The 21389-nt window shown below is 41.7% G+C and overlaps 1 protein-coding gene across 1 annotated transcript in view; it reads right to left on the bottom strand.

Annotated features, from left to right (window-relative positions):
* SLC22A23 (solute carrier family 22 member 23) overlaps positions 1–21389 on the bottom strand; it is a 344725-nt gene that overhangs the window by 38994 nt on the left and 284342 nt on the right. Inside the window, exons 4-5 of the mRNA XM_029590553.1 lie at positions 10759–10927; positions 7704–7831 (exon numbers count right to left, since the gene is read on the bottom strand). Of these exons, the coding sequence (XP_029446413.1) occupies positions 7704–7831; positions 10759–10927 (297 nt within the window). The remainder of the gene's footprint in view (positions 1–7703; positions 7832–10758; positions 10928–21389) is intronic.

Consider the following 21389-nt stretch of genomic DNA (forward strand, 5'->3'; position numbering starts at 1 on the left):
AACTGAAAGAGGTGGGTCTTAAGAGCTTTCTTAAATGGCTTTGAATCCTTGATTGATCTTTAATTTGCTGGCAAAGAGTTCCAGAGGTTAGGGCATGAGTTTGAGAAGGCTCGCTCGCAGATTTCATCAAGATGGATAAGCTTGCGTAACAGGACAAGGAAGCCTTAAGGATCTAAGGGTCCTTGTTTGCTCATAAAGCTTTAAAGTAGCTTTGATCCAGGGGAGGAGATGTTATTTAGTAGATTGTGTATTGTGACTACAAGTTTATACTATATACACTGTGCAACAGGCAGCCAGTAACATGCTCCCAGAAAGGGGTACTAGTGAGAAGAAGTGCAGCAGAGTTCTGAAGCATTTTTAAAGGGCATATAGCATATGAAGGCAAACCACTGTAGAGAACTGCAGTAATCCATACCAGAGAAGAGGAGAGATTGAAGAACTGTGCAGAAGTCATGGGGATCTAATAGAGTCTGTAGTAGATGAAGTTTTCTGAATGAGGATTGGGTTACAGATTTAAGATGGGGCTGCATGGAAAAGGGTGAATCGATGAGTACACCAAGGTTGCAAACTTCAGTTGCCATGGGAATGGATTGGCCATTAAATCTTAACTTCATGGGGAAACAGACAGTTGAGAAACGAGATAGGATCATGACTTCAGTTTTGCAGATACTGAGAGAAATTTTATTATTGTAGAGCCAACTGTGAATTGAGGACAGAAAGAGAGAAACTGTTTAGTAAGTGCCCATGAAGATTTAAGAGGAAAGAAAACTCTTATGTCGACATACAATTTGTAGTGCTTCTGAAAGTGCTGAGCCTTGGGTACACTGGAGGAAAGCTGAGACCAAAATGAAGAATCAGAACACATTATCACCTGAGTGTGATCAGTTAGGTAGGAAGAGAACCAAGAAAGAACAGTACCAGCAAACCCCAAAGAAACAAGCTGAGAGAGAAGAATAGAATGATCAATAATGTCAAAGGCTGAGATAATGTTGAGTAGGATAAGTAAGTATTGTGCTTTAGAATCAAACCCACGACAGACAGTGTCAAAGCTAGAGGGAAGTAACATTTCAGTGCTCTGGAATTTACAAAAACTAAACTGATACTGGTCCAAAATTGAACGAGAATCGACAAACAGGAAAAGCTGATGGAGTAAACATTTTCAGTGATTTTTGACAGATATGAGAGGGATGAGATAGGACAGTAGTTTGAGAGAATAGTTGGGTCAGCAGCTGTTTTTTTGAGAATGGGGCGGATGAAGGCTTTTTTCAGGGCTGTTGGAAAGATATCCGATGAGAGAGAAGAGTTTACCAATTTTGTAATGAAGTCTGCAGGTTCTTCTCTTATGATTTTAATTAAGGCAATACAGCAAGGATTTAGGGGGCTTGTGGATGAATTTAGTCTGATTGTTTGAATGATTTCAATTTGACACTTCTTCAAACTTGTCCCATCTCGCACCTTCACAAAATAGGTTGTCTGTATCAGAAATTGCTGTATTTGAAAAAGTATTGTGGATAAAGTAAATCTTGTTAACAAAATAGCATGTAAATGTTTCTGCTAAATTTGTCCCAGGGTTAGAAGTAGTAGCAACTTGAAGAGTAGAGGTGGGTGAAATAATTTTATGGAATTAAAAAGTTCTTGTGGGTTTTTGAAGGATGCAGAGAGCTTTGTGTAGATGTAAGATTTCTTAGCAGCCGTTACTGTATTTTGATACATTGACAACTGATTACAGTATTTATTTAAATTCTTTTAATATATTGATGCTCAAGACGAAGGTCTTATCGTACCGGTTTACAGCGTAACCAGGGGTAACCAATTAAATAGAAGATAAAGTTAAAATGAACAGGGATTTACAGTACGGGAGAATTAAGAGCGAAAGATATAAGTTCAACATAACATAATTCTAACAAGAGAAACGTAACAATCGACGTATGATACTAGCTTAGACAATGGCCTGCTATGTAAAATCGAACTTTGGCAGGAACGATCCAGGAGAAGGGGGAAGGGGGGGGGGGAACTGTGAAAATAAGGGGTGAGTGTCTACGCTAGTTGTGGAGTGACCCATCAAAGGAAGGCTTGAATGAACAGCCAAGTTTTCAGTTTCTTTCTGAAGGAAAAAGGGCATTGTTCCTGACGAAGTTCTGGGGGAAGTAGATTCCATTGATAAGGTCCAGCAGTGGACAAGGCTCGTTTCTGTAGTAAAAATGGGAGAAAATCACTGAAGAAAAATTTGTCGTTTTCACACTGATTTTTCTCCCATTTTTATTTGCTATAATAAACAAACACTGATAAATTCCTTAGAAAAATAAAATAAAAACTGGAAAACCAAGGTCTCTATTTTCTTCCAAAGCAACTGGACAACAGACTGCCATCATCATGGCAGTGGTAACCAAACTCGCTATACAAGAAACAGGTGCATACTCTGGGGTAGATTTTAAAAGCCCTGCGCGCGTAAATCCTGCTGGATTTACGCGCGCAGGGCACTTGCATCGGCCGCTGGCGCGCGCAAAGCCCCAGGACATGCGAAAGTCCCAGGGATTCATATAAAGGGTGGGAGGGAGTGTGTCCGGGGGGCGTGTCAGTAGGCTGGGGGTGTATCCGGGAGCGTGTCCGGGGTCAGGGGGCGGTCCGGGGTGGGTCCGGGGACGTGGTGACGGTTTGGGGGTGGGCCGGGAGGGTGGTCCCGAGTCCCCTGGCATTGCGGCCTATGCCGGGGGATGCAGAGGCGGCGCGCAAGTTACGCCTGCCTCAAGCAGGCATAACTTGCCCAACAAAGGTAGGGGGAGGGATTTAGGTAGGGCTGGGGGGTGGGTTAGATAGGGAAAGGGAGGGGAAGGTGGGGGGACGCGGAAGGAAAGTTCCCTCCGAGGCCGCTCCGATTTCGGAGCGGCCTCAGAGGGAACGGAGGCAGGCTGCTCGGCGAGCGCAGGCTGCCGATTTTGCGCAGCCTTGCACACACCAACCCCGGCTTTTATAAGATACGCACGTATCTTATTAAATCCAGCGTACTTTTGTTTGCGCCGGGCGCGCGTACTTTTTTTAAGATCTACCTCTCTAGTTGTAGCAGCTCTGCATTTATCTTCATATTTCTGGCTCCTCATTTTCTTACTAGCTCCTTTCTCTTCCCAGATCTTTTCTGTCTTCATGTTGCTTTATTTTGCTATTGCACCAGCTCTGAATTTTAAATCAATGTTGCTTCTCACTGTGACAAAAGAAGCTACTAGCACCATGTCATTTCTCAGTTTATTATTATTATATTATTATTTTTAACTCCCTCCGCTCTCTCTCAGGCTCTGTGCTCAGTGCCTTCACAACTGGGGAGCCCACGGAAACACCACTATTGTAATCATATATATATACACACACATACACATATATATGCAATAAACTCCTAACCATGAACACTCATGTTATACTTGAAAATCAATAACAGAATCTATCCCATGCTTTTTGAAGTCCTTCACTGTCTTTTTTACTATTGTTACTGCTAAGCCCCATGATACTTAGATTTAGCTCTTAGGGATCCACAGAGTTTATCCCATACCCTCTTGAAGTCCTCACTATCTACTTCTTCTTCACCATCTCCTCCGGAAAGGCATTCAAGGCGTCCACCACTCTCTCTATGAAGAACTATTTCCTGACATTCAAGTTTTCCTCCCTGGAGTTTCATATCATGACCCCTCGTTCTCCTTATATCTTTCAAGTAGAAGAGTTCATCTATTGCAGAAGCGATAGATGTGCAGGGTCAAGAGGGTGTGGGGTTACAGGCTGGATTTGGAAATTAAGACTAACTATATTGAACTATCTACAAAACCCATTGAACTTTTGATATTTGATTCCACAATGTTAGAAATTGTTGAATTTTTCCCCCCACTAGTTGGATGGATGATGCTTTTCTGTTGATCAAAAACTTTACTCAGATTTTGCTGGCTGCTGTTGTGGTTTTGTTGGCAGCGCTCCCTAGGATGTCCTCTAGCTGGAGCCAGCTGAGACTGCTGCTGCTGTGTTTGTTGAGAAGGCAAGCATGATTGGTGGTAAGATCTATATGGTCTCCTCGGATAGTGAGGATGTTTGTAAGACATATATGGTCTTCTAGCAGAAAGATGTGGGTCTTCTGGTGTGGACAGTGAACTGCCACATTCTACTTCTTGATTTGGGATGCAGTTTCCCTTAATTCCTCCCCAAACAAGTTGTCACCTACACAAGTTGGGTCGGATAGTTTTCATGGACATCCTTTCTAATAGTGCTTGCCCATAACAAGCCATATGCTGTGCTCCTATGGAAGCAGCTAATGTTCACATTATGGTATTGAAGGATCCGTATGCTGTTCAGAGACGGTGTCGGATTGCTTCCTCTAAGTCGTAGAGAGGAGATGGCGAAAATTATTCACCTGAGAAATGCTTGAGAGAGCGCATACCAGCTGAGAGCAAAAGCTGCAGTGAAATCAAGGTCACAAGATATCATTGCTAAGCTGCAGAATTATGCCCCAAAAGCCATTATTATGGAAGTCTATCGCAAAAAGAAAAATATTCAACAAAATCAAAAGGTAATGATCTTTTAGGACTTTTCTAATCAGGTATGTAAATGTTTTGTGCCAGTGTATTCAGATCTGGTAAAAATGAATGTTAAATTTGCATTACAATACCCAACTAAACAGAGTTTGGTACAAAGATACTTTAAAATCTTTTGATATTGCAGAGGCAACTGTTTTCCTTAGGTAAGTCCAAAATGGGAGTGTATGACTGTTCAAATTCTGATGTTGGTACAAGATTCAATGAGGTCCATTTTCAGCTGCTGTTTGGCTTGGCAGGGTATATTCGACTGACAGGGCGCAGCACTGAATATACTCATCTATCTTAAAGTTAGCTGGTTATGTATAACCGGCTAACTTTAGGACAGCCCTATGGTCCGACCAGAGTTAGCCACGCAAGTTAAGCGACTAACTTTGAATATCAAAATTAGTTGCATAACTTATGCAGCTAACTCTGCTTCTCTTGGAAACGCCTCCCGCCCACCCGCGTTTTATGCAGCTAGAATGTAACTGCATATGGCATTGAATATCACCTTTTTGCCATTTAGAGAGATAACTTTTCAGTTATTCTTCTAAATGTATTTTGAATATCGACCTCAATGTAATCAGCATTATGGAGGAATTTGTGGATAAAGTTCAGTTAATCTGAACTCACAATGCTAATTCTGGAATATGCAATGGGACTTAACATTTCTGGATGAATTGGAGCTGGAATATTAATGTTTTCTATTTGGTTTCTGCGGTAATACACACCATACAAATCATGTTTTCTCAACACTTTTACTGCAGCTAAACACGAGTCCAGCACTGATTGATTGAAAGAAATATTGTTCAATGCAAGTTGAGAGGTTGACTTCAGCCACTTTGGTTTGACATTGAATCATTGCAATGTAATTTTGAAGATCTTGAGTGACAAAGATATCCTCAAGGGACTATTTAGAATTAAACATAGCAACATGTTGGAATGAATGAGAATCTTGACTTGATGGAGGGTGGCAGCTGAACACTTCTTTTTCTGCACTATTGCTCATTTTAGAGGGCAATTCCATTTTGAAGGGCATTTGCTTAGTTTTGTTTCTGTGTTTGATTGGGTTTTTGCATTAGGATGAGAAGGGATAATCAAGTAATGAAGTAGGGAGGGCACTCATGTTTTGGGTGCAAATACATTAAACGGTTTAACAGAGATAAAAGTCCATGGAGACTGCTGCTCGACCTGGGAACAGCAGTCTTCCAGGTTTACTTGAAATACTGTTCTTTTTGTGTGTCTGATGTTTTGGATGGGGACACAAATTAAATGTGCTACTTGGAATGTAGCTGGATTGGTTTTTTTTTCATGGCACAACAGAATCATGGGGAAGTTGTACTATTCCACATCCCAAAGATTTCTGCATTCTGAATTTATGCTTCAGCTTGTAGGCGACTGTGGAGCTTGAATACGGAGTTTCCCATATTTTCACGAGGACACTGTCCAAGACCACATGGGTCTGTAAGGCATACTCCAATCAAGAGATAAAAAGTTCTTTCACACCTAAATAGGTTGCGTTTTTACAAGAAACCCTTATGATAAAAAGAGAGAATAGCAAGTTGAAAAGGAAAAGGGTGGCACAAGTTTTTGCAGTACCAAAGAGTGGTGGAGCTGCTATTGTAATGCTTAAAGCTATGGAATTTCAAATGAAAAACATTTATCAAAGACATGAAAGGTAGATTTGTAATTATTTTAGGAAAATTATTTGGGAAAAATACCATATTAACTTTCACTTATGCACCAAATCAATATGTTCGTTCTTTGTTTACTACAGTTTCTGCTCAAATTATCTCATTGGATCCCCTATGATAGTTTTGGAAGGGGACTTAAATTGAATTATAGACTCTTTGCTTGATAAATAATTGGCTAGTACAATTAAACCTGTGGGGAAAACAAAGGGATTGATTTTCTTTGTAATAACTTCCATCTCATGGATATATGGAGGACATTAAATCCAAGAATGAAGGATTTTACACATTATGCTAGATCACATGATACTAAATGAAGATTAGATTACTTATTAATCTCTGACTATGTTGTTGACATTGCCTAGGTCATTAAAAAAGAAAGCACATTCCCATTACTTACCAATTTTTTAAGAATTATCACATAGCAGTTCAACCCAATAGGCTAAAAGCTAGAAAACAAAACTGGCTCAGATCATAACTAAGGATTTTTTTTTTTGTTTTGCTGGCTTTACAGGAAATTTTCTTCTCTCTGTGAAGCAACTCTGTAGCACAAAAAATATTTAACACTGTCAGATTTACAGTACCAACTGTAGAAATGTTTTATTTCTCATGATTACATAAACCGGTGTGATGTGTCCGATGAACATCGGTATAGAAAAACAAACAAATAAATAAGATAAAGTAATCGCCATTACCTAAGGGACTACCTGAAACAGAATGGGGCAGGTATTCAAAGAAAGCTGAACTCCTAAATTTAGGGACGTATTTACAGCCAAATTTAGGTGCTTATGTTTTCAGCTGAAAAGTCACAAATTCAGGCCCCTAAATTTTGGCCTGCTATTCATTTGCCTAGATTTAGGCCCTTAAATTAGGCCCCTAGTTCTGAAAATCTGTGCTAAGCTTCTAACTTTGTTTCCTTATCCTAACTCTTCCCCTGTAAACCCCCCCCCCCCTCACTCTTTTGGCCCCCTAAATTTAGGTTCCTAATGAAGCTAGGCACATAAATAGTCACTCAGCTCTAGTAAATTTTCAAATGGGTCAATTTAGGAGATTAATTCCAAAAGTTAGCCTAAACCCCCCATTGAAAATTGACCCTAAATTGACAGAAGAATAGATTTTAAATATGACAGCCACTAGACATCAAATAACCTAGTGTTCCTATCATGGTCTATGTAGCAAGGAAATAAATCACAATAAAACAAATGAACTAATATATCCCGAATGTATCACTACTCTAACTTCCCTGATAGCTACTGATTGCAATGTTACTGTACTTTGTACCACAAGCAAATTAAATGATTGAGTAATTTTCAGAAGTTGCTGTGTTTACTATTAAAATGACTCATAAGCATATGTCCTACAGCCAGGGACAAGGTCCAGGCTAGAAGCAAACAATCAAATGATGACTGGCAGGCAGATACATACTGAACTATATGTAAGTAAAAGGGATGTAAGGGCTCACCAGGCATCAATCCCGTTATGTCACATTCCGTGCCCATCTTATTTTTGGAAACGAGATGAAGAATCTGCTTCTTAGATGCCTCAAATTGCTGTGTGGCCATCAGCCACCTCAAAGATTCTGGAAAAATGCTATGGAGAAAAGGAACAAAATTAGTGAGTGTCCTGCCACTGCAGTTATCGATGGCCTGGTATTATAGGATCTCCTCTTCGAAAGAGGCTCTCTACTTTCATATCACACAAATCCCATGTGCCAACATGGCCTTCAAAGTATTACAGAATTAAAATGTATGCAAAATGCGATACAGTAGGTAGCAGTGTTGCCAACAAAGTCCGTGATGCCTTTTCACTGGCCTATTGCTATGAAGTCAATTGATCCTAACTGCAGTGGTCGCAGGTTGTAAAGGAGCACTTGCCAAGGAGTAAGCTAGCCTGTGCTGCCAGGCCTCACCTCCTGTATGGAAGTCAGGAAGGAGTGGAATCATGCATTAGATTAGTCCCCAGCACACACTTCTTCACAATGTGCTGTCACCACCATAGTCAGGGCTATGACTAGCCAACTTGATAAGAGGATAGAAGATCATTGAAATGGAAAGAAGAAAGACTGGGATAGAAGAGGAAGAGAGATAGGTACCCCCTTTTGGTCAGATAGGTGGTAAACTCTAGCTCAGATGCCAAAATCTATTTTGAACAAGTCTGAAAGCCATCAAAATAGTGAAGCTGGCGATCAAAGAAAAAAAAACCTTCAGCAGAAGGCACCCATTCTCCTGCTCCTCCCATGTATGCCAACCTTGCGGCATTCAAAACACATGCAGCTAGTAAGTGCTCTGTGCTGATCTCATGCATCGCGAGATCAGCATACAGGAGTGGTAGCCCCACAAGTTTTGAATATTGCGAGCAGGCACACAAGGAGCGGCAGCAGAACTGGCTTCCCCTTTTGCTCCCAAATGGGAGCCTGCCTGTGTGTGTATGTGAGTGGTAGGCTAACTGGGGGTGTGGGGAGGGGTGTGACTGGCAGCGCACGCACAAGAGACCAGAAAATCCGATTCGCTACCCCCTAGTCCGGGGACAGCTCATGGGGTCTGAAGGCTCGACTCACCCTGTCTGCTATCACGTTCTCCGTTCCAGCCAGGTATATGGCCCTCCCATGGGCCAGGGTCCAGGACCACATCTGGATTGCTTCCTGACACAGAAGGTATGATTCCATGCCTCCCTGCTTGTTGACATACCACATGGCTACTTGGTTGTTGGACTGGATCAGACAATTTTGTTGGACAGCCAATCTCTAAAGCTCATAGTGCATACCTGATCACCCGAAGCTCTAGGATGTTTATCTGACAAGAACGTTCCTGAGCGGACCATAGTTCCTGGGTGCCGAGCCCATCAAAATGAGCTTCCCACCCCAGCGTAGATGCATCCTTGATTAGCACAATTTGAGTAGGGAGACTTCGAAAGGAAATCCCCTGCTCCAGATTGGAGAGAACCCGCCACCAGGACAAAAGTCTTGAAGAGACGGGGTAACTCTGATGCAATCCTGGAGGCTCTGAGTGGCTTGGAGCCACTGTGACCTCTGGGTACATTGGGCTCTGCACATGTGTAAGCGTGCCAAGGGAGTGACATGGACGATTGCGGCCATATGACCCAATAGCCTCAACATGTTCCAAGCTGATATCTGCTGGCTCTGTCGCAATGCTCGCCAGAGAAACAGCCCTCTGGCACGGCAGAAAGGCCCTGACTTGAGCCTTGTCTAGCAGGGCTCTGATAAAAGTCCAATTTGGGTGATGGACTGAGATGGGACTTTGGTTAGTTGAGAATGAACCCTAGTGACTCCACCCCTGCCTGAGACATGCTCTTGACAAGCCAATCGTCCAGATACAGGAAAACATGCACTCCCAGTCTGCGGAGGTGCACCGCCACCACGGCCAGATATTTTGTGAAGACTCGTGGGGCAGAAACAAGCCCTAACGGCAACACCCGGTACTGGAAGTGCTGTTTCCCCAACCACAAATCAGAGATACTTCCTGTGACCAGGGAAGATCTCGATATGGGTCTGTGTGTCATTTAGGTCGAGGGAGCATAGCCAATCCCTTTTTTTTGCAAAAAAAAAGGGGGGGGGGGGGGAAATCAAGGTTCCCAGGGAAGTCATCTTGAACAAGTTTCTAAAAAAAAACAAAACAAAAAAAAGTTAAAGGACCTCAGGTCTAGGATGGGACACAGTCCTCCTGTTTTCTTTGGAATCAGGAAGTACCTGGATTATAATATCTGCCCTCTTTGCCCTGGTGGTTAGGGCTCAACCACTGTGGCCATTAAGAGGGAGGAGAAATTTTGTGAGACACCCAATAGGTACCCCTGGCAGACGATGGACAAAACCCATTCCATTATTGAAGAACTGATATCATGGAAAAATGTGAAGGTATTTAGGGACCTTCTTTACTATGGGTGCAGAATCACATCTCCTAACTTTCTAATTGTCTATTTGTTTTTGTCTTTGCTGTTCTTAAGGTCTTCACCTTTATTATTTCCTCATTGCATTTGAGAAATTGTCATTGCCTGCTAACTTCTCATTTTATATTTTTAATGTTTTTGTATGTTGGGGGAATACATTGGGATGGGGTTTAGGAATGGGTACATAAGAACATGCCATACTGGGTCAGACCAAGGGTCCAGCAAGCCCAGCATCCTGTTTCCAACAGTGGCCAATCCAGGCCATAAGAACCCAAAAACTTAGTCTATTCCATGTTACCATTGCTAGTAATAGGGGACTGACGAACAATATTTTTGTTTATATTTGCCGACGATCGAACTGTCTGTATTGAAAGTTGTATCTTTCTAATAAAATTTAAATTATTTTTTCTTTTTATACATGACTGCTGTACCAGCTCTAGTTTTTGAAAACATGACTTCAAAGTCAATGCTAGTAAATAAATATATTTTTAATTTGCACATGGCACATATGCTTGCTCCACCAACAAGACAGCTGCAGCAGGTTTTTGTTTTGCCAACTCATCTCAGGTTACAATAAGCAACAACAGCGGAACAGACTAGCAGGTCATACGTACCACCAGTAAGGTAACATTAGGATGAAAGGACAGATGATGATTGCCTGGAGAATCTGCCAGTCCCTGCAGAGAGCAGCCAAGCCCGGCATGAGGAACTGCCCTGCCATTGCAATGAAGCTTGCCACCATTGTGATCATGAATCTGTACCCAGGAGGACAAAGCTCTATTCCTGAAATAAATTCATACAAAAAAATACATCATTAATGCGCTGGGAGAAAACCTTTATCAACCAGAAAAGGATGACCCTTGGAAGTCTTATTCATCAGTTGATTTTAGCATGGATCTGACTTTTAAAGCACAGTAGGATCAATGTCTTGCATTTCTGAATTTAATGCCACTTTAAACTAAAGGCCTTCACTCACAGTTAAAGTTAACAACTCTAATATCCAAAATGATTTTCTCATTTCATTTGAGAAAAAAAAATGTGAAATTAAGGCACCTTAATATTTGGTAGTCTTGAACGTTTGATTTTTTTTTTGTTTGGCAAGTTATGTGAGGACACCACAATTCTATTTTTGTGCTTTTCTTTCTAAGAAATGTTCTTGATCAAGCTGATTTTGCTAACAAGTGTATATCTTCAATATCAGGTCTTTGGTGCAATTCTAATTTATCAATGTATAATTTGGTGTGTCACAGTAGAGATTATAGAATGTGATGAATGAAGGTAAGAGACCACAGAAAAGGGATTATACAGCTATGTAGGGACCTACAAGTTTTTATTGCTCAAAATACCTTTTGACAAATGAGTTATCAAATGCAAAATTTTAGATTCAGGATTCAGTCACACAGATAAATAAATCTTTAATATAAAACTTTAAATTGCCCTGGAAAATAACTGAACTTGATTTTTGGCTTAGCTCTCCTTATGTTCTAGCTAATGTACATCACCATCCTCTTTCCTCTCTCTCTTGGGTCCATTATATATTGTTTATCACAAGGAACCCAACCTATTAAAAAAAAAACAAACCATAGCAATACTCTAAATATACAAGCAGCTATCAAACATATACTCTGTTTTTTATCTCCTCCTGTTGGTACTTGTTCATCTTGTTTTGCTGTTAAATTCATTAAAAAGATTTTTAAAATGCACACACTCAAGTATAATAAAACGGCAATGTCTGTTCTCAGGTATTTATAGACTGTTCTGCTGACGGTTCATTGATGTCAACGGTAACAGAAGCACAGCGATGACAAAAGTGAGAAACGGGACATGCATTGCGTCATTTCATGGTCAATACTGAACAGTTCCAAGAACTGACATGGCGTTAGCCACTATGACAAAAGGTGAGTCTACAGAAAAAAGAATGCTGGTAAAGTTTACTGCACCTTCCATCAACAATGTATCCAGTACAGTGAAGAAACCTCCCCAAAGATTATGTAAAACAAATACCATGTTTGTTGCATACTATGCCTGGCCCTCAAGACACTTTTTTCAGTTCAGCTTGAGAAAGGAATCAATAATATGGAATGCTTATCACGCTGACCATTTCTAGTAACTGCTTGACAGGTGCACATTTACAATGAAGACACCACCACCTGAGATCTGCTCTTATGCAGTGAAATATAAAAAAAAGTTCTTGACTGTGATGGACATGAGGTTTATGAATAGTTATTGGAATTTTCTTTCTAATACAGTTTAAACACTTACAAAGGCTGATTTTATTTTCTTCACTTCTCGAAAATCTCAAGAGGTTGCTATATATTCTGTTGATTAAACAAAGGTAGATCTGATATGGTCATGGAAATGAGGTATCTTTATTCAGTATGAGCAAATACACTGTTTTGGCACTTGAACCTGGGATGCTGCCGAACAGACATTCTTAGGTCAAAGTCATAGATTAGAGATTACATTACACATGGCATGCCACAATGACAGGAGGTTTAATGCCTGGAGGCAGAGGAGGATGATGCAGAATCAGTGATAAACCCTTCACTACCTGCACATTGTAAATTGAAAACTAAGCAAATGGCTGCACCATAAAATTTGGAATAGCATCATTATACATCAGAACATTCGATGCAATGTTCTTTGGTGGATGGGTAACCCCCTTGTAGTTAAGAGAATGAATGTGATGATAGACAGCTTTTAAGAGAACTCAAGTTCACTTAAATAACAGAATTGCAAATGAAAGTTTACTAAGTACTCAATTTGATTAGCTCCCAAAAACTTTTGGCAGCAGATTTAAATGGCAAAGCAAGCAAGAAGAGATGCTCTTGGCAAGCCCAAATACAGATTGTGTCAATAAAGCTACAGCAGCAGCATCAAAAGAATATTCCTATTCTTCCTCAGCATTTTCTGCAGTACAGAATCCACCATATCCCATTTTTTATTATTATTATTATTTTTTATCTAAGAGGCAATCAATGGTATCCCTTTTAACTATTTGACCATGATGCCTTATAAAAGAAACTACTGGGAGAGGTTAAAAATAAGACAAACTACATTTTTTCCTTTAAAACCCTGCGGTCTCACTGATCAACTATGATGGAACTGCATTCACACAGCGAATGCTAAAAGGGGAATGAGGCCAGAACCAACCCAAGCGATCATTCAATGAGATCTTAGACGTCCATTTCTTTGTAGATTCTTAAATGTCAATTTAGATGCCAAAAAAAGGAGGTGGGTTGAGCAATCACAATTATTTTTAGCATACAGTTAAGAATCAATAAAATCAAGAATACATAGTGGTATGGGTCAAGGGAGAGGAAACCGGTGACAATAGAGAAGATGCAAGGAAAACTAGGGGAAAGAAACTGATCAGTCTAGGGGTAGATCCTAATGTGGTAAACTAAATCATGAAATAGTTGCATGAAAAGCAAGAGAGAGTTGTGGTAAGCTGGGTCCACTCCAAAGGCAGGACATTGGCCACAAGCATCAGAATGAGAGGCATGGCTAGCAGGAGGGTGAAGAGCAGTGCGTGACAGAAAAATGACATATGAGAGAGAGAGAGAGAGAGCCAGAGTAAAAGAATGAGAAGGAAGGAATTGCAAAGTTGTCAGGAAAAAGGTTGCACTGGAGAGGGTATGTATATGCTTAGGAGATAAGAGATAACCAACACAGGGGCCTGACAGGTTACCACACGTTGAGTCAAAGGGTGAAGAAAAGACCTAGACCAACTGCAGCTTCCAATTATTTCTCTAAGCTGCAAAGGAGACGGGGGAACTTGCACACACAGAGTCTTGGTGAACTTCTTTTGCTAGTTTAGGTCTGAGACTATTAAATAAGAGCAGACTGTGGGATGGACTGATTGCCACTTAATAGGGGAAGAAAAATTAAGGCTTGAATCCCGGATCTATGATTCCGTGGATGATGGATGATGCATGGAAAAAATAAAAATACAAAAAGCAGCCCATCCCAAGGACAGGGATTCAGTGTTTATTTTTAAAAAATCATATTCTGCTTGATCCTCTGATCACAGTGGATCATATGAAAACATACAGTTTATAAAACACAAAAAATCTACAGACAATGAAACAAAAAAAAATAAATCTATAAACCCAAGCCATCATTTATGAACGAGTTAATCTATCCAGAAGAATACAAGGTTTACTTTTATTATAAATTTTGTTTGATGTGACTCAGAGATAAAAGGAATGAGAATATATCACTGTGCAAAATAATTTTGAAAATGAGCATGCGCATTGTAAATTGAGGAAAAATGTTACATACTTTGTACAGTCTGAGAAAATAGACAGGTGGAATGGGTAAATGTACGGTTAGTCTACCTGGCTAATAACGTGTTAGACTTTTCCTGAGGAGCTTGTCCAAACTTCTTTTAACCCCCGCTATGATAGTCACCCCGATCATGTCCTCCAGCAAAGAATTCCAGAGTTTGATTGTGCGCGGACTGAAAAAGTACTTGTTTTAAATCTGCTGATAGTTTCATGGAGTGTCCCCTAGTTTTAATATTTGAGAAGGTAAATAGTTTTTTTTTGTTTTTTGTTTTTTTTTTTTTTAGAGTGAATGAAGTGAATTCACTATAATTTTTTCAAAATGAGACAAAGTAATTTATTCCTGTGCAGTCATACGAACAAATGCCATGCTGGATTTGACCAGGATCCAACCAGCCCAGCATCCTGTTTCTAATAGATGAGCACACCGATTTCGGCCACCCAAGTAACAGCAATTAGGCAGAGAAAGAGACCTGAGCAGACTGGATCCTCAAAGGACACTGAGTGAAACATGGGGCAGGATTAGAACTTACTCAGCTGGTTAGCCAGTAAGGGCTCACACACAGGCCGATACAGAATGGTGCACTCGGCCGAATGCACCGTTTAGCAGTGCGTTTTTGATGCGCTATTATTACCCCTTATACTGTAAGGCAGGGGTCAGGAACCTTTTTGGCTGAGAGAGCCATAAACGCCACATATTTTAAAATGTAATTCCATGAGAGCCATACAATATGTTTAAAACTAAATACAAGTAAATGTGTGCATTTTATGTAAGATCACACTTTTAAAGTACAATAAGTCTCTGAAAATATTACACCAGGCCTTAAGACACCAATACATCTCCTATTAGGAAAACGGACCAAGTCAGGCTGCTATAGAGTCCTACACAGAAACTACACGCCAGCAGAAAACCTCACCTGAATCACGTGCTGTCCCTCATCTAACATAGAATAAAGAGAACAAAACGCATAACAAGAAGCATGCAGACAAAAACTGAATTGGAAACTGCAACAAGCCAGAGTCTCTGTATGCAGTGTAACAAAGGAAAAAAGAAACATCACACATCCTTATAAAACAAATCAAGAAATATAAAATCATCAGCAGTAAAACTGTACTAACAAAAAGAACATATTTTGAAACAGCTGATGAGTGGAATATCCAATAATTAAAAACTCATATAAAACATTTCCAGATACCAACAAAATATTTCAAAATAGCAGACACAAAGATCCAGTAATGAAAAATAATAAGGATACAAAAATTTTTTTGCTCTGCATACCTGGGAACGTTTGATATCCAGGTGTCCTGAGATTGTTCTGAATTAGCAGGAGGTGGGGTGGTTTGCTTGGAACTTTCTCCTCTCTCAGTCACATACCAGCGCTCTCTCTCACACTGGCTCTCAATGACACACCTATACACACATGCTCTCAGTCACTCACATATACAAATGTTTTTTCTCTCTCACTTATATAGGCTCTTAATTACACATTTACACACATGCTGTCTATCTTTTCACGCTTACACACACACAGGCTTTCAATCACATAAATACATGCTGTCTTTTTCTCTCACACACAGACTCTCATTCACATGCTTACAAACATGTCCTCTCTTTCTCTCATTTACACACAGGCTCTCAATCACATACTCACATGCTCCCTCACCTAAATCAGCTCTCAATCACACACATACACACATGGTCTCTCTCTCTCATTTAAACACAGGCTCTCAATCACATACTCACATGCTCCCTCACCTAAATCAGCTCTCAATCACACAGACACACATGGTCTCTCTCTCTCATTTAAACACAGGCTCTCAATCACATACTCACATGCTCCATCACCTAAACCAGCTGTCAATCAGACACAGACACACATGATCTCTCTCTTACTTATACACACAGGCTCTTAATCATACATACACATGATCTCTCTCACACACAAAGGATCTCAATCATACACACATACTCTTTCAAACAAACAGGTTTTCAATTACAAACTTACACATACAGGTTCCCAATGGTAAACTTACATTCATGCTCTCTCTCTCACAGGCAGGATCTCAATCACAGACATACTCTCTTTCACATATACAGGCTCTCAATCATTCACATACATGCAATCTCTCACTCACACACACAGGATCTCAAACACACATGCTTGCTCGCTCATTCATTCACTCTCTCTCTCCCCCTTCCCCCCCCCCCGGGAACTCGCGGCAGCAGCAGCCACCTCCCAACGCTAACCTCCTTCATTTTCAGCCCTCGCGGAGGCGAAGGCGGAGTCCCATCGGCCGCGGTTGAAGATTTTCATTTTCCTCCGAGCCGCGCTGCAGTCTTCTTCCCGTCGGACACTAGCGTGCCTGCGCGGGTCTTCCTGCGCAGGCACCCGATGCTCTCCACTTCCTCTTCCGGGCCGCGGGAAGAAGAGAGCACCGGCGTGCTCTCTTCTTCCCGCGGCCCGGAAGAGGAAGTGGAGAGCATCGGGTGCCTGCGCGGAAAGACCCGCGCAGGCACCCGATGACTCCAGCGCTGGCACCCGGCTGACACCCGATGACTCCCGCGCAGGCACCCGGATGACTCCAGTCGGCGTGCTCTCTTCTCCTCCCCCCCGTGGCCCGGAAGAGGAAGTGGTGAGCATCGGGTGCCTGCGCGGAAGAGACCACGCTAGTGTGGTCTCTTCTTCCCGCGCAGGCACCCGATGCTCTCCACTTCCTCTTCCGGGCCGCGGGGGGGGGGGGGGGGGGGGGGGGGGGAGAAGAGAGCACGCCGGTGCCGCTGACTCCAGCTGTCCTGCCGCGTTCCGCCCGGGCTGACAGCATTTTAAGCCCGGGCGGCGGAGGACCGGGGAGCAGCTGGGTCAGCGGGGAACCGCGAAGTATGGCGACACTTGTCTGCGAGCCAGATGCAGCCCTCAAAAGAGCCATATCTGGCTCGCGAGCCATGGGTTCCCGACCCCTGGTATAGAGGGTGGAATATACGTTTTTAAAATGACCATTTAAGGTTACTAGGTTTCTGGTGGGCGAATCTGGGACACTTGTCCCTGTACAGCGAGTCTGAAGGACTGTCCTCTTGGAAATCTGTAGTAGTCTCCTCGCAGAATATACTTAACACATTCTTTAAGTTTTACCACAAAATATTTTAAGGCCCAATACAAAAGCCTCTGTTAGGGTAATTATGTCCAGCGTAAATTCTATGTGGAAGACACTTCCAGGTCAGAAACTTGGAACTGTGTGTATATCTTCTGGCTCAGTGTGCCATTTTTTTCAGTCACTGGTCCCCTCTGTTCCTTTCTTTGGTTTCCTTCTCCTTTGCCTCATACCTTCAGAGTGGATGTTTTAATATTTCTCTTCATTCAGTCATTCTGCTCTTTCCTTGATGGTCTTCCCTTCCCTCATTTCTCCTACACTCTCTTCTCTTCCATTCTTCATTATGTTTCTCCTTCATTATCTCCCAGGCTTCACTCACTCACAAATTTGAGATCTTCTCTCTCTCATCCCCCCATCCCCAGCTTTCTTCTTTTCCTCTCTCTCTCCCCATTACAGGTCCTTTCTTCCTTTATGTCCATCCAATAGCTGGTCCTCTTTCCTTCTATTCTATCCATTGTTCTTTCTTTTCCCTCCCATGCCCAGATCTCCTATTTATTTATTTTAAAATAATGTATATCCCATACTAGGCAAAGACCAAGGCAGGTATCAACAACACAATCATAAAATCAAAAAAATAAACGAACAAATATAAGACAAGGAGTCTGCATGCCTTTACGTAATGTTTTCTACAGCAGAGACAAATCAGAACATCTTTTCAAGACAAGCCATACCATACTTATTCACTGATCAGGTAGTTATTTTAAGACCCAAATGCCTCAACCGGAAAGGCCGACAAACGTGTGTTTTCAACAGTTTCCTGAAGGTTTTAGTACAGGTAGTTAGCTGTAAATATTCTGGGAGACTGTTCTAAAAGATTGGGCCAGCAACAGAGATATTCCTCCACTTTTAGTGGAGGAATATCAAGTACGCCAGACTGGGATGATCATAAAGTACATGGTGGGTTGTAAATCTGGAGGATAACATTTATCCATGTGGATTCAATCCTCCCCAAGAGTTTATGTATTAATATACCTATTTTGTATTTAATCCTCCAGCCCACAGGCAACCCAAGTCTGGCATGCTATGTGCCTTCATCTCTATGTTAAAACACGAGCAGCTGTGTTCTGACTAACCTGAAGTGATCAGTGTAGACTGCTGTATACCTAGATATAACTGAGGCCCAAGAATAGCATAGCCTGCAAAATCAACTGAAATTCCTGAAATTCTAGCCATGGCCTTAAACGATGCAAAATCCACAAATTGAAAAACCTGGCCTTTGCAACAGCATTTAACCGTGGCCACAATTTCAAACTTGGATCTGGAATAACTCCAAAAGGCTTTTCACTTGCAACTCAGAAGGGATCCAAAGACTCTCAAAAGTGAATAAGTTTGAATTCTTAGTCACTAGGACCCTTTCCAGGACCATCACCTCAATCTTCTCAACATTTAATACTAGCTGGTTATGAAAAAGCCATTGTTTTACCGCTGACAGACATATTGAGACCAATTGGAAAAGGGCTGGCCACAAAGACACAGCTGGAAAAACGTCACCTGCCCACAATCCAGGTAACAGCCTGCAAATCTGGGCCATGTAAATATTAAAGAGTGGACAAAAGTGCCGGTCCCTGGGGGACCCTGGTGTTACTAGCGTGCCATGATGATGCTGGGGATGCAATACAGATTTGTTATCAATGGTCAGAAAGATAAGACAAAAACTAGTTTAAACGCTTGCCTGCTAACCAACAATCTCTCAGCCGGTGAAGAATTTCATGATTTAAGGTATTGGAGGCCGCAGTAATATCCAGTAAAATTAAGACATATCTTTGGCCAAAGTGAGACCCATGTCTAATCGTATCCAAACTTGAAACCAACAGATTTGTTACCTGCTCTTCCTTGGTTCAGAGCTATGCTTAATGTGCATAATTCTTTCGCATCGAATGCCTGCAAAGTCCGTTCAGGTAGCAGTACTTCTCTCCCTTCTCACTCAGAGATCACCAATACTTTATATGTTAACAGACATGATGTGCAGTCTGAAAGGAAGCACTTGTTTCCTAACTGCCTAGTATGTTATTTTATTATTGCAGAATCAGCACTAATGCAATTAGCAGCACTAGGTTTTCTGCGTATTTACAGACTGTGTGAAAGTGATTTGCTCAGGAATGAGATCATATCAAAGTAGTGGAGATTTAGCTCAACCTGTAACCTGAACACACGCAGGTAGAATTCCATGTTGACTACTGATAGAATAGAGCGACAGCATCCTTCTATCTTCTTCAGAGTCACTCACAAGGAAGTACTGCACATAGGCTCTTAAATGCAGCAATAGGTACAATATTCAGACAGACTGAAAAATAGGCTGAAAACCATGGTCCCCTTCTACAGAAGCCAGAGCGTTTACCAAGACATGCTATAAAACACACTCAGAATTATTAGTGTGATGGTACAATCTTAGTGCGCCATGCTCTAGAGCAGAGGTGGCTAACTTCAGTCCTCAAGAGCCACAAACAGGCCAGGCTTCAGGATATCCACAATGAATTATGCACGAAATAGACTTGCATACAATAAAGGCAGTACATGCAAATCTATCTCATGCATATATTCATTGTGGCTATCCTAAAAACCAGGCCCATTTGTGACTCTTGAGGACCAGAATTGGCCACCCCTGCTCTAGAGTTTCAACACCAGATTCCAACGATACAGAAAACTCCCTCACTCAGAAGTTCAATTTCAGGAGAAAGAAAAAGTCCTTTCTGCAGGCTGACACAGTATATTTACTGTATTCAACGGTACAGCTTTTCCTGTTTGGACTATGTAAATACAAGCTTGTTTTGTTGAAGAGAACAAACACTAAATAAACAAACAAATGGAATACAGCGTGCCACCTGGGCCAACTTCCAAGCTCAGCAAGAAAAAAAAAATTACTTATGAAGGAAAGGGAAAAGCAGACCCGATAAGTCGCCATCATTTCAATCAAATCAGAAGTTTGTCTAGCAGCTTCCTCAAACCCCCCCCCCCCCCCCCCAAAAAAAATCTTTATTACAGTAATTTACAAAATGCTTTCCATTCAGCAAGGATCGCAAATCGAGGACTTCCAGAGCATCCAGGCAGCCAGCTCTGCAGGCATCATGGCTTAGCAGTACTGCAGTCACCTTCTCTCCGAGAACCACACAGCCTGCTTCGTTAACGAGCCAGGAGCTTGGAAGAGTTGCAGAGCGATGCTCCATTTGGGAATCTGCGTGTTCATCTGCCCGGAGTAGATGGGCCATAGCGGCCTTTTTCTGCTATCTTTTACTATGTTACTAGATACCAGGAGGCAAAAACTAATTCATACTGTCCCCTAGTGCTGTAGTGGGGTTTGTTTTTTTTTGATAGGTTTGAAGCTCGATGGAGCTCTAAGTTGCCAGCAGTGCTAGCCACAGTAGCAGAGAGGTTTCAGATTAAAATTTACCTGGCTCAGTTTAGACTTAAGAAGTGGTCTCACATCTCTACACTGTATCCAGCCAGCCAGTGCTTTTCTACAGAGGCTCATAACGAAAAGAAGCATTTGCAGGCTGCAGCATTTATGGGTGTAGGACTCTTTCGAAAACTGGTCAAGAAATGTACTAAATTAGTCCAATAAAACGGTATCACCTGATATGTGCTTTTTATGGGTGCAGGATAGCAGGAAGCATCTTTTCTAGTGCTTCTCGTTAGTAGGCAGTCTGAAAGTTCACTCTGTCACAGACTTTAGGGAACCTTTAGCACAGTATCTTTCGAGGAGTAGAGAGCATCTTTCCTACTTCTGTTCTTCAGTCAGTACTCCTGACTGCCTCGAATCCATACCAACAAATGCATTTTACCTGCTTGGCTGCTGTGGGATGGCCTTTCCA

This window comes from Rhinatrema bivittatum, chromosome 2, assembly GCF_901001135.1.
Source record: "Rhinatrema bivittatum chromosome 2, aRhiBiv1.1, whole genome shotgun sequence".
Classification (NCBI taxonomy): Eukaryota; Metazoa; Chordata; class Amphibia; order Gymnophiona; family Rhinatrematidae; genus Rhinatrema; species Rhinatrema bivittatum.